The sequence below is a fragment of the Arvicanthis niloticus genome, chromosome 9 (assembly GCF_011762505.2).
Source record: "Arvicanthis niloticus isolate mArvNil1 chromosome 9, mArvNil1.pat.X, whole genome shotgun sequence".
In the NCBI taxonomy this organism is placed as follows: domain Eukaryota; kingdom Metazoa; phylum Chordata; class Mammalia; order Rodentia; family Muridae; genus Arvicanthis; species Arvicanthis niloticus.
The window spans coordinates 23,099,172-23,113,207 of record NC_047666.1 but is presented as its reverse complement, the minus strand read 5'-3'; the positions used below and the strand labels follow the sequence as shown (position 1 = coordinate 23,113,207).

Here is a 14,036-nt window from a genome sequence, read left to right as displayed (position 1 = left end):
CTGGACGCTCCTACATGTGTGTCTCACAGACAATGCTAAGGGGTTTTCAGGCATTATTTTTATTTCTCCTCATCCTCCTCCTTTTTGTTAGCTATATTTTTGTGTATGGGAGTTTTGCCTGTATTTCTGTGTGCAGTACCCAGGAAGGACAGAAGAGGGCATTGCATCCCCTGGGACCTGAGTTACAGATGGTTGTGAGCTGCCATGCAGATGGTAGGAATTGATTCTGGGTTTTCTGTAATAGCAACCAGTGCTCTTAACCACTGAGCCATCTCTCTGGTCTGTCGTCATCGTCGTCGTCGTTGTTGTTGCAATTATGTGTTTGTGTGGGTATATGTACATATGAGTGCAGGTGCCTACAATGACCATAGGACCACATGGAGCAGAAGTTACAGTTACTGTGAGCCACCCAACAAAGATGCTCTGTGCTAAGCACCGAATTCAGGTGTTCTATAAGAGCAGCAAGTGAGACATCATTACCCACTGAGCCATCTCTTGAGTCTCTTGTGAGACATTTCTAATCCCCACACTGCTCCTGGGAAGTAGGTGCTGTAATTATCCCCACATCACTGATAAAGACTCATATTTCTGAAAGCCTGAGTTTCTTATTTCCACCATATGAAAAGAAAATGGCACAGTAGACTAGCTTTGGTGTCAAATATACTTGAGTTTCCTTGGTTCTAGGAAGTCTTCCCCAAGACCTCAACTCCTCTGAGCATTTATGGAATGTCCCTTGTCACAGCTAGCTTACTAGTGACTATGCCATCATGCTAGTTAGTATTGAAAGTATGCCCTCATTTCTGCTAGATGTCCTTTTCTTCATCTGCCTAGCCTAGGCCTGGCCTCCATGCTCCAGAAAATGCAGCCTGGTCCCCAGTCATTGCAAACATGCACACTTAAAGGTAGTGGGGCCAGTGGCCAAGAGGAGAGACCTCAAATTCTTGGACAGTAGCTCACACTTGAGTTCTGTGAATGGGTGGGATAGAGAACGTGTTTCAAAGACTCCTTGGAGGAATACAATCCTGGGATCTATTTCCCAGAAGCAGATCCTGAAATCAGGATTTGTGTGAGTCCCTACAGACATCTCTGGGGAGGCCCCCAGTAAGCATCTTGGAAGAGGCAGAACAGGAAGAGGAAATGGGGGAACCTTGGTCAGCAAAGATCCTTTGAGGGGTTGCTTGCTTCTAATTCATACACATATCTCTAGAATCTAAGCCAAGCCAGAAGTAGAAAGCTAGCATCCAAATCCCAGCCTGCCAGAGGCTGGTGAGAGTACACACCGGGAGCACAAAAGCTCTTTGACCTATGTGTGCTTCCTCAGGGACTTCTCCAAGGGACTGGCTACTGAAAGGCGAAGCTCAGCATACATACAACACACACAATGTACACATTGTACTACTGTACATACACAACATACACAGTGCATTCACTACATATATAACACAACAATCCACAACACACAGAGAGAGAGAGAGAGAGAGAGAGAGAGAGAGAGAGAGAGAGAGAGAGAGAGAGAGAGAGAGAGAGATCTGGAACCTCCACCTGTCCACCTCGGATGACAGTGGGCAGACTGACTAGTCTCATCCTCCTCACCCTGCATCCCCGCCCAATTTCCTGTATCTCCCCTTAACCCCATCCTACTATTTCTCCACTTGAAAAAAAAATCACAAAAATGCCATCCTAGGTCCTTCAAACTTTGAATTTATTGATAGAAGATAGATAGATAGATAGATAGATAGATAGATAGATAGATAGATAGATAGATAGATAGATAGACAGATAGATAGACAGAGATAGGTCTATATGAATATGTGCATATGTGGGTTGTGGGTGTGCTTGTGCACAGAGGGTAGAGAAGGCATCCATCCAGTGTCCTCCTCTGCCATTTTCTGCCTATTCTTTGAAGCAGGGCCTCTCCCTGAACCTGGGGCTTGTGCTTTCTCAGCTAGCTGGAGACTAGGAGGCCCCAGCAATCCTCGTGTCTTCACCGACCTTGGAAATATGGTTTCAGATTATGGGAATGCCTACAAATTGAGCAAGCAACATAGGTCCTAGGATCTGAACTCCGATCATCATGAAGATGGAGCAAGTGATCTCAATAGCTGCATCATCTCTCTAGTCTCCTGTCCTAGATTCTTTAGCTGATGTCATGTTATCTGCTGATAAAGAAAGGTCCTGTGATTTGAAAGTAAGAAGAAAATATCCAAAAGGAGGCTAGAGAGATGGCTCAATGGGAAAAGCACTTGCTGTACATGTCCAGGGACCTTAGCTGAAATCCTCAGAACACACAAGAGACTGGATGCAGTGGCACCAAGCTGCAATCCCAGTGTTCCTGCAACTAGATGGGAGCAGAGACAGGTGGATGCTCGGAAGCTCATGGGCCAGAGAGCCTGGAATGCACAGCAGTAAACAAGAGACCCTGTCTCCAACAATGTAGAAGGCAAAACCCCACACCTGAGATTGTCCTCCAACCTCCATATGTGCCCTGTGCTATGTGTACTCACACATATACAAGCATATATAAACACATAAATACACACATACACCACACATTAACTAAACAGATGTCCAGAAGAAAGCCACTTTTTTGAACATTTGTCTCACAATTTTTAGTGATGGCATGGCCTTTAACGTGTTGTGAGCCAGTTTTACTTATGACCACTGCATTTATAAGCACTTAAAAAATAATTGTAGAAGTGGCCAACCAATGGCTGGTCCAACTTGAAACCCATGACACAAGAGGGAGCCCATGCCTAACATTGTCTGGCAGGACAGGAACCAGAGGCTGGATAGCCCAGAAGCCTAGGATAGAACCAAACATGACCGGCTGCTTAATTAATTAATTAAAAATTAAAAAGTTAATGATTCCTAATGATATCTGCTATACTTGTTATAGCCCTGAGGCTAGCATAATCATGTCAGAGAGGCTTCATCTAGCAGCTGTTGGGAGCAGATTCAGAGATCCACAGCCATTAGGTACTCTGATCATGCGGGCTGGAAGAACGATTGTAGGAGCCAGAGTGGTCAAGGACACAAGAAAACAGCCCACACAATCACCTAACCAGGGCTCATAGGTGCCCACAGAGATTAAGCCGACAGTCAGGGAGCCTGTGTGGGTCTAACTTAGGTTCTCTGCATATATGTTATGGTTGTATAGCTTGGTTGTCTTATGGGACCGCTAACAGTGGGAACTGGGGGCGGGGTTCTCTTTGACTCTTTTGCCTGTTTGGGAGACCGGTTTCCTCCTAATGGGTTGCCTCATCCAACTTTAACATAAGGGGATGTGCCTAGTCTTATTGCAACATGCCATGTTTGGTTGATATCCCTGGGAGGCCTGCTCTTTTCTGAAGAGAAATGAGGGTGGGGTGGGGATTAGATCTGGGGGGAGAGCAGAGGTGGGGAGGAGGACTGGGAGGAGAAGAGGGAGGAGAAACTGTGGTAGAGATGTAATATATGAGAGAAAAATAAAATTTAAAAAAAAGAAAGAAAAACAATCCATCCTTCAGAGCTGCACTGGGAGAGCAGCAGGGAACCTGACAAAGAGGAGGGGCTTAGCAAATGTGAGATGAGTGGGGGGAAACTGCCTGAGTGGTGTCTGGCAGGGCAGTCCATTTGCATCAGCAGAAAGTGCCTCATTCCCCAAGAGTGAAGCCTATTACACAGCACACCAAGACTTTCCTCTGGCCAGCTCCTGAGCTTAGACTCTGTTGACACCAGTCAGTGGGAACTACTCACTTAAAGATGCATTTGACTGCCCTTCCTCAGGCATAGGATGGTGCCCTGATTCTGGAATAGAAAATGTTGCTCTCAGGCTAGGGTTTTAAATCTGTCCCCAGCCTAGGACACGATTGTGAAGACCTTTAGGAGGTGAGCCCTGTCTGGAGGAATAGGTCTGTCTGTCTCTACGGTGGGCTTTAGTCTGTTGTCCTAGACTGAAATCCTTCAAAAACTAAGAGCCAACAAACCTTTCCTCTCGCACCTTGCCTCTGTCAGGTATCGTGCTACAGCAACAAGAAAAGTAACTAAACCAGTTCTCATGTTTGCTCCACAAGACCCTAGCTACTGGACAAGGTTCTTTCTCTTAGGAATTTAGATTTAGGACCAAAGAGATACTGAAAAAAAAAATAGATCAGGTCTTCTGTAGCCCAGGCTTGACCTCAAATTCCTATGTAGCTGAAAATAACCTGAACTGTTGATTTCTCTGCTTTAATCTCCAAGGATACAACGATTGTTACTATTACCATACTCAGCCTGATTGATTTTTATGAATGGCATAGAATATAATAAACATAAAAAAGGATTAAAAGATCATTATTAATAGTGGCATCAGGGTAACTGGTGGGCAACTAGGTAAAAATGGTTTGGCTCATTAATTCACACTATATATCCAAAATAGATAGGCATGAGGACATGCCTGCACTGAGAAGGCTGAGGAAAAAGTTCAAAGACAGCCTGAAAAGCCATCTCTCTCTCTCTCTCTCTCTCTCTCTCTACACACACACACACACACACACACACACACACACACACTATAGTTTTTTTCAGACATACCAGAAAACGACATTGGATCCCATTACAGATGGTTGTGAGCCACCATGTGGTTGCTGGGAATTGAACTCAGGACCTATGGAAGAGCAGTCAGTGCTGATAACCACTGAACAGTCTCTCCAGCTTAATTCATCTTAATAACCCTATATTTTTTTTAAGGTAAGGCCTCACACTGTAGCCCAGGCTGACCTGGAGGGCTTGAATTGGCAACACTACTCCTGACTCAGCCTCTCAGTTATCGGGATCACAGACGTAGGCTACCATACCTGGCTTTCCTTAGTATATTTTTATAAGTTTGTGGAGAAAAAAAAAAAAAAAAGACAGTCGGCAGTGGTGGCGCACGCCTTTAATTCCAGCACTTGGGAGGCAGAGGCAGGCAGATTTCTGAGTTCGTAGGCCAGCCTGGTCTACAGAGTGAGTTCCAGGACAGCCAGGGCTACACAGAGAAACCCTGTCTCAAAAAAATAAAAAATTAAAAAATTAAAAATTAAACCTCTTAGACACTCTGCTTTTTTTTTTTTTTTTTTAGTTTAGTTGCCTATATTTACCTGTATCTGCAGATAACTTCCTCACTGAACTACACAATGATCCTGAGGACAGAGAAACTCTCAGACTTTGGTGGGGGGTGGGGGGAGAAGGCAGTTAAGTATTTCCCAGCTCTGATTTTATATAAGCAAAGAAATATAATTGGTATTTCTAAGCAGAGATGGCTACTGGTGTGTGGCCGTGGCAATGGATAGAATTTAGCAGCTCCGACACCCACCAGCATCCTGTCTAGATTCTCCAAAACTCTTTCATGTATTTTAAGTTTTAAATAATGAATATTTACTTCATTTGTATTTGTTTAGAGGGGAAGATACACATGCCAAGGCATGAATGTAGAGGTCACAGGGCACCTTTCAGGTGCTGGTTCTTTCATTTTACCATGTGGGACCATGCTACACTGAGGTGAACAGGCTTAGTAGCAAGTGTCTTTAGCCAAATTGCACACCCCCTCCTCCTTTTTGAGCTAGTCTTGTATATCCCAAGATGGCCTCAAATGCACTACATAGCCAAGGATGACTTTGAACTTCTGATCCTCCTGCCTCCACGTCTCAAGTTCTAGGAATTCAGGCTTCTGGCATCATATTGGGTTTTCCTACTGGAGAGCCAACCCACATCTTTGTGCATGCGAGGTCACAACTTTCCAACAGCAGCAGGCCTGTAGGTTTTATATCCCAGAAAGTCTCTCCCACGCCTCCTCTCCCTTCCTCACTGCATATCTCACTCTGAGTTCTGTGCATGTCTCCTCTCCAGGATTCATTCCCATAGAGCCAACCCCATGCTTGATCCAATCCGTTATCCTGATGAGATTCTTCCAAGTGAACATTTACCTATTTAAAAGTCAAAATAAAATGGGGTGTAATAAAATAATGGCCCAACACTGTGCTTGCAGTTACACAGAATGAGAAACATTACTTGTGTAAGTTATTAGACTGTGTTCCCTTCCTGCTTAAAATAGTCCAGTTTCTTCCTGTAGGCAATAAAGTCCTAAAGTATGGAGGAAAAAGCCATTTATCTTAGGGCCAGTGAGATGGCTCGGCAGGTAAAACACTAGCTGCCAAGACTGACAGCCTGAGTTTGAGCAGACTCATATAAGTCGTCCTGATCTCTACATGTGCACCACCAACAAGTAAATAAAATAATATATAGCAGACATGTTGGCTCACCACTTGGGAGGGGGAGGCAGGAGGACCAAATTGCACTATATGAGACCTCGTCTCAAAATATCAAAATAAACAAGTAAAACAAGATTTTTGTTGTTGTTCTGTTTTTTGAGACAGGGTTTCTTTGTGTAGCCCTGGCTGTCCTAGAACTCACTCTGTAGACCAGGCTGGCCTGAAACTCACAGAGATCTGCCTGCCTCTCCTTCCCAAGTACTGGGATTAGAAGCACGTGCCACCACCACCCAGCAGTTTAAGATTTTTAATTACAATTTTTATGGTGTGGAGATCCAACCCAGGGCCTTGTGCGTGCTAGACAATCATTTTACAATTAAGCTGTATCTCCAATCTTCCATTTATTTTTATTTGTCTCTAAAAATGAAAAGGTTAGCACACCCAAAGCCATAGTTTCTAAAGGCATTTGCAACCAAGCCTGACAACCTGAGTTTGATCCCAGGAACCCACATAGTAAAACAGGAACCATTCCTGCAAATTGTCTTCTGAACTACAAATATATATATTATATATTTATGCATATATAATATATATACACATATATACATACACATACAATTATATATTCATATATTAAAACAACAAAAGGGCTATACATATATGTGTGTATACATACATGCATGCATACATACATACGTACGTACGTACGTACGTACATATTAATTAAAACAACGAAAGGACTATGAACGACTGAACTCTACCTCAGCCTCCCTCCTACACCACAACCCCGAGACACCCCCACAGCTTCCCGGCAAACGTCGCGAGAACAGAGCCATTTCCTGACTGCAGGTCCTCTGACGTCAGAGGCGCGCTGGAGTCGCTTTACCGCGGGCGGACGTGCTCTCGGCGGAAGTGCCCGCCTTGCTAAGCTTGGGTAGGATGGCTGCAGGTCGGTTCCTTCTGCGTCGACTCCGAGCGTCTTTCCGTTCCCTGCGTCTGAACACGCTCGTGGACGCGCCAAGCGCCAGGAGCATGCACGACGGGGGCGGCCCCCGAAGGCTCTGCATTGAAGGCAACATCGGTAAGGGCCAGAAAGTGGCTGTCGAGCCTTGGCCTCCGCCGAGTAGGTGACTGAGAGGCTGGGAAAAGAAGCTGGCCTCAGATCCTGTCCCGCCCTGCCCACCTGACCCCCTTCTGCTGCCACTGCCTGACCTGCCGGTTCTGCTTGTCGGGCCTTTTCCCCACAGTGCACCATGGGGTTTGATTTGGGAGACATTGGGCCTCAGTACCCGCCCACCTACTCACCCACGGGGACGTAAAAGCCTGACGCAGGCTTTAGATAGCCCCAGAATTATACTGGTTTATTGGCATGTTTCATTCGCTAGAAATAGACGCGACAGTGTGCCGTTTGTTCTCCTAAAATAGCATCAGCAGATTTAGCAAGAATAAAAATAAACGTCCAGTTTACATAGAATTTAAGATAATTTTGGTGTGTCACATTCAGTATTTGGGACATACACTTAAAAATGAGCCATTGTTTATTTAGACTCAAAAAAAAAAAAAAAACATTTTTTCCCCCTGAGACATGGTTTCTCTGTGTAGCCTTGGCTGTCCTGGAACTCGCTCTATAGACCAGGCTGGCCTGGAACTCAAAAGAGATCCGCCTTCCTCTGCCCCCCTTGTGCAGGGATTAAGGGGATCTGCCACCACCGCCGGGCTTAGATCAATTTTTTTTTTGGGGGGGGAAGGGGGTTGAGACAGGGTTTCTCTGTCCTGGCTGTCCTGGAACTCCCTCTGTAGACCAGGCTGGCCTCGAACTCAGAAATCCGCCTGCCTCTCCCAAGTGCTAGGATTAGAGGCGTGCGCCACCACCGCCCTGCTAGATCGATTCTTAACATCCTATTTTTACTATTTTGCTGTACCCCCATGTTAATTGCACTATAAACTATTACAGTGATGTCTTTTGTTTTGAAACAGTCACTGTGTAGCCCTAGCTGGCTTGGACCTTGCTATTTAAACCAAGCTGAGCCCAAACTCACAGAAAGTTGCCTGCCTCATTAGGAAAGATCTCATTTTTTTAAACTTAGAAATAAGTAACCCAGTATCTTAAATAGAAAACAAAAAAAGCAGCATGAAAGCAAAATGGTTCAACTCAATGTTGCTGAATTCTGAGGGCACTTAGCTCTGCACAGAGGCTGATTCATAATGAGTTCAGATATGGGGTGCTCAAGACATAGTGGCAGCAAATAGTTTCTCATTTTATTCATTCAACAAGTCACCCTTTGAGTATCTTTCCTGTGTTGGCACTGTTCTTGGCCATGGGCAGATCAAATGAAAACTCTCCACTTGTGGAATTTCAATAGGGAGTGATATATAATAAAACTACAGAAATTAAGCAGAGTAAATAAACAGTATATTAGATACTGATGAATAAGATGAGAGGTTGAGGATGATTGTCTATCTTCCAAATACAGTAATCAGCAAATAACTCGCTGGCGAAGGAATGCCGGATCAATAACCTGAATAATGTGAGAGAGTGAACCATATGAGTAGATGACCAACATTCCAGGCAGAGCAAATTGGAAAGCCTGGGGATAGAATGGTGTGTTCAGTGAGCAGGAGGAAGCCATTTCAGCTGAAGTAGATCACCAAGGAGGGCAGTGAAGGGAGATGATCAGGTGGACGAAGGAGGACAGGGTTGTATAGATCCCAAGACCATCGTGGGTTGTTTGTTTATCTTAAAATTTAGTCTCCTATATTACATCCCAACCTCAGTTTCCCTCCCTCCTCTCCTTCCAGTCCCTGCCTCCAGCACCCCCCATCTACTCATTCAGAAAAGGGCAGGCCTCCCATGGATAGCAGCCAACACCATCCTGGGTTTTTAACCTGAGCTAGGAAGCCATTCAATGGTTTGAGGTATTGAGAGACACAGTCATCACCTGCCCAGTGCATTGGAAGTGGAAGGTGTCAGTTAGAAAGCCACTGCAGTAATGACAGAGTAAGCTGGGCTCAGGTGGAGGTAGAGTTTAAGGCAGGCCAGCAGGACCTGGTGATAGATGAGGTGTATAGGCCTAGAGGAGCCAGTGCTGACCTCAGTCGTCTTTACTTGAACAGCTTGGAAGACTTAGTTTGGATTGTTTTCTTACGCGCATTTGTTTGCTTAGATATTTTATCATGGGATCTTGTGCACACTAGCCAAGTGTTCTGCACTCAAGTCGGTCCCCAGTCCTTTTTTTTTTTTTTTTTTTTTTTTTTTTTTTTTTTTAATTTTAAGTTATATGTCTGTGTATGAGAATGTGTATGTGAGGGCAGGAAGAGTTACAGGTGTTTGTGAGCCACTGACACGGGCACTAGCAGGAAGCACTCGTACCGGCTAAGCCGTCTCCAGCCCAGACCATGCGCTTTGCTTTTGTTCCCTTCCCACATCAAAATCCTGCTTACGAAGTTTACGCTGGCCTCGAACTCCCTATGTAGCTGTAAACTGATCTTGAACGTACATCCACTGCCTCCACCTCTGCAGCTCTGGGATTACAGTTGGGCACTAACACACTCAGCTTAGATTGTCTTAAATGGAGAAGTCTGGGAAGAACAGATTGTGTTAATGGTTTCAAGAGTTGGTTTTAAGCATGTTGGGTTTCGATGTGGCTATTGGATGGCCAAGTAGAAGTGCTGACTATGCTCTTGAGTGTGTGAGTGGAGGATACTGAGCTGGACGTATATAGAGATGGTATTTAAAGCCAGAAGACTGTATTGAAGGAAAAGACTGAGGACCTTGATGTTTAAGGTTATTTTTCTTTCTGTGAAAGATTGACACACATTAGTAACTTGTTTTTGAAAAATGGTCTAGTAAAGAGGGAAAATTAGCTGGGTAGTAGTGGTACAAGACATTAATCCCAGCACTCAGGAAGCAGAGACAGGCAGATCTCTGAGTTTGAGGCCAGCCTGGTCTACAGAGTAAGTTCCAGGATAGCTATGGCTACAGAGAGAAGCCCTGTTTTGAAAAACAGTTGGGGGAGAGGTGGTGACTCAGGAGACAGTTACTGGAATACCTCTTTACATTTTTTATTATATTTATTGACTGTGTGTGCCATGGCTTCTCTACGGAGAGTACCAGCATTCATCCCTCCCCACTTCCTTCTTGGGATGCAAAGCTGCCTTACCCTCCTGGTGCTGGGAGTTTCCCACCATGATGGGCTCAAGACTGTGAACCAAAAGAAACTCTCCCTTTAGTTGTTTTCGTCTTTGTGACAAGAAAACTAAGGTAGTAGCAGAAGTCTACTGTTGGAGGTTTGCAGAGGAGGACTAGCCAGATGCTGGTGAGCCTGTGAATCCAGGTTCATCCTGTTGGCAGCAGGTGGCTGCCTGAGCTACTAGAGAGTTGAAGTCAGTGTGTGCCATAACCAGATTTGTTTCTGGAAAGTCACAGGCTGCAGTTAAGTGTATAAACAAGCGCTTTGTAAAGTGGACACTTTCTATGTCACATTTGTTGCAGTACCCATAATACTTTGTATCTAGCCTGTCCAATACACAAGTACTAAAAAACTAGTTTCCAAAGCTGTTGAAGTTGAAGGAGGAAAGATGGATGACACAGGCTTGAATGGAGGGAGAAAGAAGGGACATTTGAACAGGTGATCAGGAAGTGAGATTGCCAGGACTTAGTGACTGCTTGGATGTCGGTAGAGGAGGAGGAGGAGGAGAATGCTCAGGTTTACAGCCTGCATTCTGACTCAGTAGGCAGAGGATGAAATAAAGGAAGAGATGTTCTGGGAAGGTAAGAGCAATGTATTTTGTCTGAGGAATCTTCGAGAGACACAGAAGAGATCCAGAGCTGACTTGACTGGGTACCCAAGTGCAGAGAGACTTAAGATGGGACCGAGTCCAGGCATGGAGCTGGTGACAGGTGGGGGTAGGTAAAGCCTTGGAGGTGCTGTAGAGTGATCTGGGAGACTGCATCTGCTGGCTCTAGTCCCCAGTTGCTTCCCTCCCCACACACTGAGATGGCAGCTCCCACACTGAGTTCCTCATCCTGTGTGGGCTGGCAGAGCTTCCTAGCCACGACTGTGTGCGCTTGAGCGCTGCTGAGCTTGCTGACAATTCGGTACCTTCCTTGGGTCAGAGCCACCAGTGCCCTGCCTTTGTGCTCATGTGGTGGCTGCCAGGGTCCTGTGCTGGCACATTTATGTGGAAGTTAGTCATTGGCACACAGGAAAGGGAATGGCTTCCGGTGTGATGCTGAGACCAGGCACAGTGTATAACTGCAGTTCAAAGCTTGGCACCCACAGCTGAAAATCCAAACAATAAAATACCTAGCAGCTCTTTGAGTTCTGTTCATCACTAAGGTGTGTCCCTCACTGCTTCCTGAAGCCCATTATTTTGTGACTACAAACCCCAGTTGAAGTGCTGGTTGCCATATGAGATAGCCATCAGCAGGTCATCTGAGCCCATTCCAGTATTTCACTTTGACGGACCTATTGTAAGAACAGGAGACAATAAATTTCTCCCATTCTGGAGACTTGAGTGTAAGGCAGCACAGGGCTTTGCATATTGCTCCTGCATTCAGAAATAGGTGTCTTATGCACAGTCATGTCTTTTCCTTGTATCAAGCTTTAAAAAATGAGCAAAGAATCCTGGTGGGGAACAACCTGTTTCTAATACTGGATCTTGGATTCTCTTGTTTCTGCAAGTCACCTCATTTGTATCCCCCCAGTTCTATTCTTAGTACCTGGCTAGGCACCCAGCATAGGAAAGGAGAAAGGTACAGTCTGTCTTCATAGAGTGAGCTCCCAGCCTGCTGGTGAGAGAGGAGGAGTGAGCAAATGATTACAGTCGGATACTTTGGTAAACTAGAGCAGGGAGTAATTAACTCTGCCTAGGAATGAAGTGGATCTGGACAGAGTGCAAGGAGGCTTCAGAGAGTGACAGTGGTCAGATGAATCAGGACAACCACCATGGGGGAGGGGAGCTTCGGCAGGCAGGCAGGCAAGCCGGCCCACTCTTGCAGAAAGGCTGAGTTTACATCATGCTCTGAGCTGTGAGGAACATTTTTTTTGCTTGTAAATAGTTTCCCATGAAAAGAAAATAGGAAGGAAGGAACTAAACAAACTGTTTTAAGTTTCTTTCACTCTTCTGACTGATTTTCCAAGTTTTCCCAGAAATGGTTGTAGGAGTAGAACCTTTATGATCCTGGGCTGAGTCTCAAGGTTGGAGAAGAAGGTCCTTGAGGGCAGCACTCAGCCTGCCTGGCTGCTTTAGCTACAGAGCCACTTAGGTTGAGAGTATCTGACTGGCCGGGCGGTGGTGGCGCACGCCTTTAATCCCAGTACTTGGGAGGCAGAGGCAGGCGGATTTCTGAGTTCTAGGCCAGCCTGGTCTACAGAGTGAGTTCCAGGACAGCCAGGGCTACACAGAGAAACCCTGTCTCGAAAAAAAACAAAAACAAAAGACTCAATTTTCTTGGGAAGATTTTTTTTTAATATGTCAGATTTATATTTACTACCATTAATTGACTTCAGTAAAGACTTTTCACATTGAACCTTTTCCCCTAATGTTTTCCATCTTACTGAGAAAAAGAAAAATGCTAGGCATTTTAATTCCAACACTCAGGAGGTAGAGGCAGGCAGATTTCTAAGTTCAAAGCCAGCTTGGTCTACAGAGATAGTTCCAAGACAGCAGGGCTACACAGAGAAACCACACACACCCCAAAAGGAAAGACAATAGAAAATGCCCAGAGGAAATAGTATATTTTAAAATTCCCATAAGATGCCGGTATGTTACATTTAGAATAAGAGAAACTATGATATATCACTACCACATTGTAGCATAGTTAGCTATAACAAGCATGCAGTCTATAGAGAAGTTTGTGCAAAGAAAAAGCCGTGACTTAAATGGTAAACAGTCACAACAGGACTCCATCTAGCTTGTGGAATGACTGTCCTAACGTTAAAAAAAAAAACCTCACATGTTCCAATAATAATATACTCTGAGAAAAGTTCTTTCCATATAACCAAACTAGAGCACACCAGCTAAGGCTCTGAAGGAAGACTTGATGCACCTTGAGACGTGGGACCCCCCCAAGAAAGACAACAGAGCTAATGACAGGAAGATCTAAGTTATGCTAAGTCTAAGATTTAGAGAAAAAATTATCTGAAGGGAGGCTGGCTGTAGTAATGTGTGTTCTTGTCATTAGCAAGCCTCTGTGGCAATGGAGAACCAAACCCCACTGTGAAACCTCTGAGAACACTTTAAGATTTTTGTCTTTAAAGATTTTATTTTTATTTATATATGTGCAGGGGTGTCTGTGTAGGGCTATGTGCACCTGCATGCAATACCTGTTGAGACCAGGAGAGGGCGTCGGATCCCCTGGAACTGGAGTTACAGACTATTGTGAGCTGTCCAGTGTGGGTGCTAAGAACTGAACTCAGGTCCTCTGGAAGAAAGTAGCTATCACAACTCTGGAAAGTTACACCATTTCTGGGTTTTATTTAAATATATAACCTTGCATTATTGAAGTGATTGTTCCACATGTGTGGGTGGTTGCCAGTTACAGCTCAGTTCTAATAGCATTTACTCACCTCTGTGTGGGTGAGCATTCATCCAGGAAATGCTACTCTATAGTGAATTACCCAGGCTATTCCAACCCTAGTAATATGCACAGCACAGCACAGCTCTCAGAATCTTCCATCACTGTTTACTGTCTTTCTGTGCTGATGTTGGGTTCTGGTTATTAAGCTTGCTTTCTAGAAACCTTGGGATTGGTGGGAGCTGTGCACAGGGTGCCCTGGACATCAGAAATGACTGTTCCAGTAATTGGAACTGTAAGTTCCTGTTGTA

General features: G+C 44.8%; 1 protein-coding gene across 4 annotated transcripts in view; it reads left to right on the top strand.

Moving 5' to 3' along the window:
- The first annotated feature begins 7,075 nt into the window (after positions 1–7,075).
- The window catches only part of Dguok (deoxyguanosine kinase), a 28,644-nt gene continuing 21,683 nt past the window's right edge, over positions 7,076–14,036 (top strand). For 2 of the 4 annotated variants that reach the window (XM_076939967.1, XM_076939968.1), the window contains exon 1: positions 7,076–7,287. In XM_076939967.1, the coding sequence (XP_076796082.1) occupies positions 7,146–7,287 (142 nt within the window). In that variant the 5' untranslated portion in view covers positions 7,076–7,145. The remainder of the gene's footprint in view (positions 7,288–14,036) is intronic. The other 2 variants (XM_034512543.2, XM_034512545.2) reach the window with 2 other exon arrangements.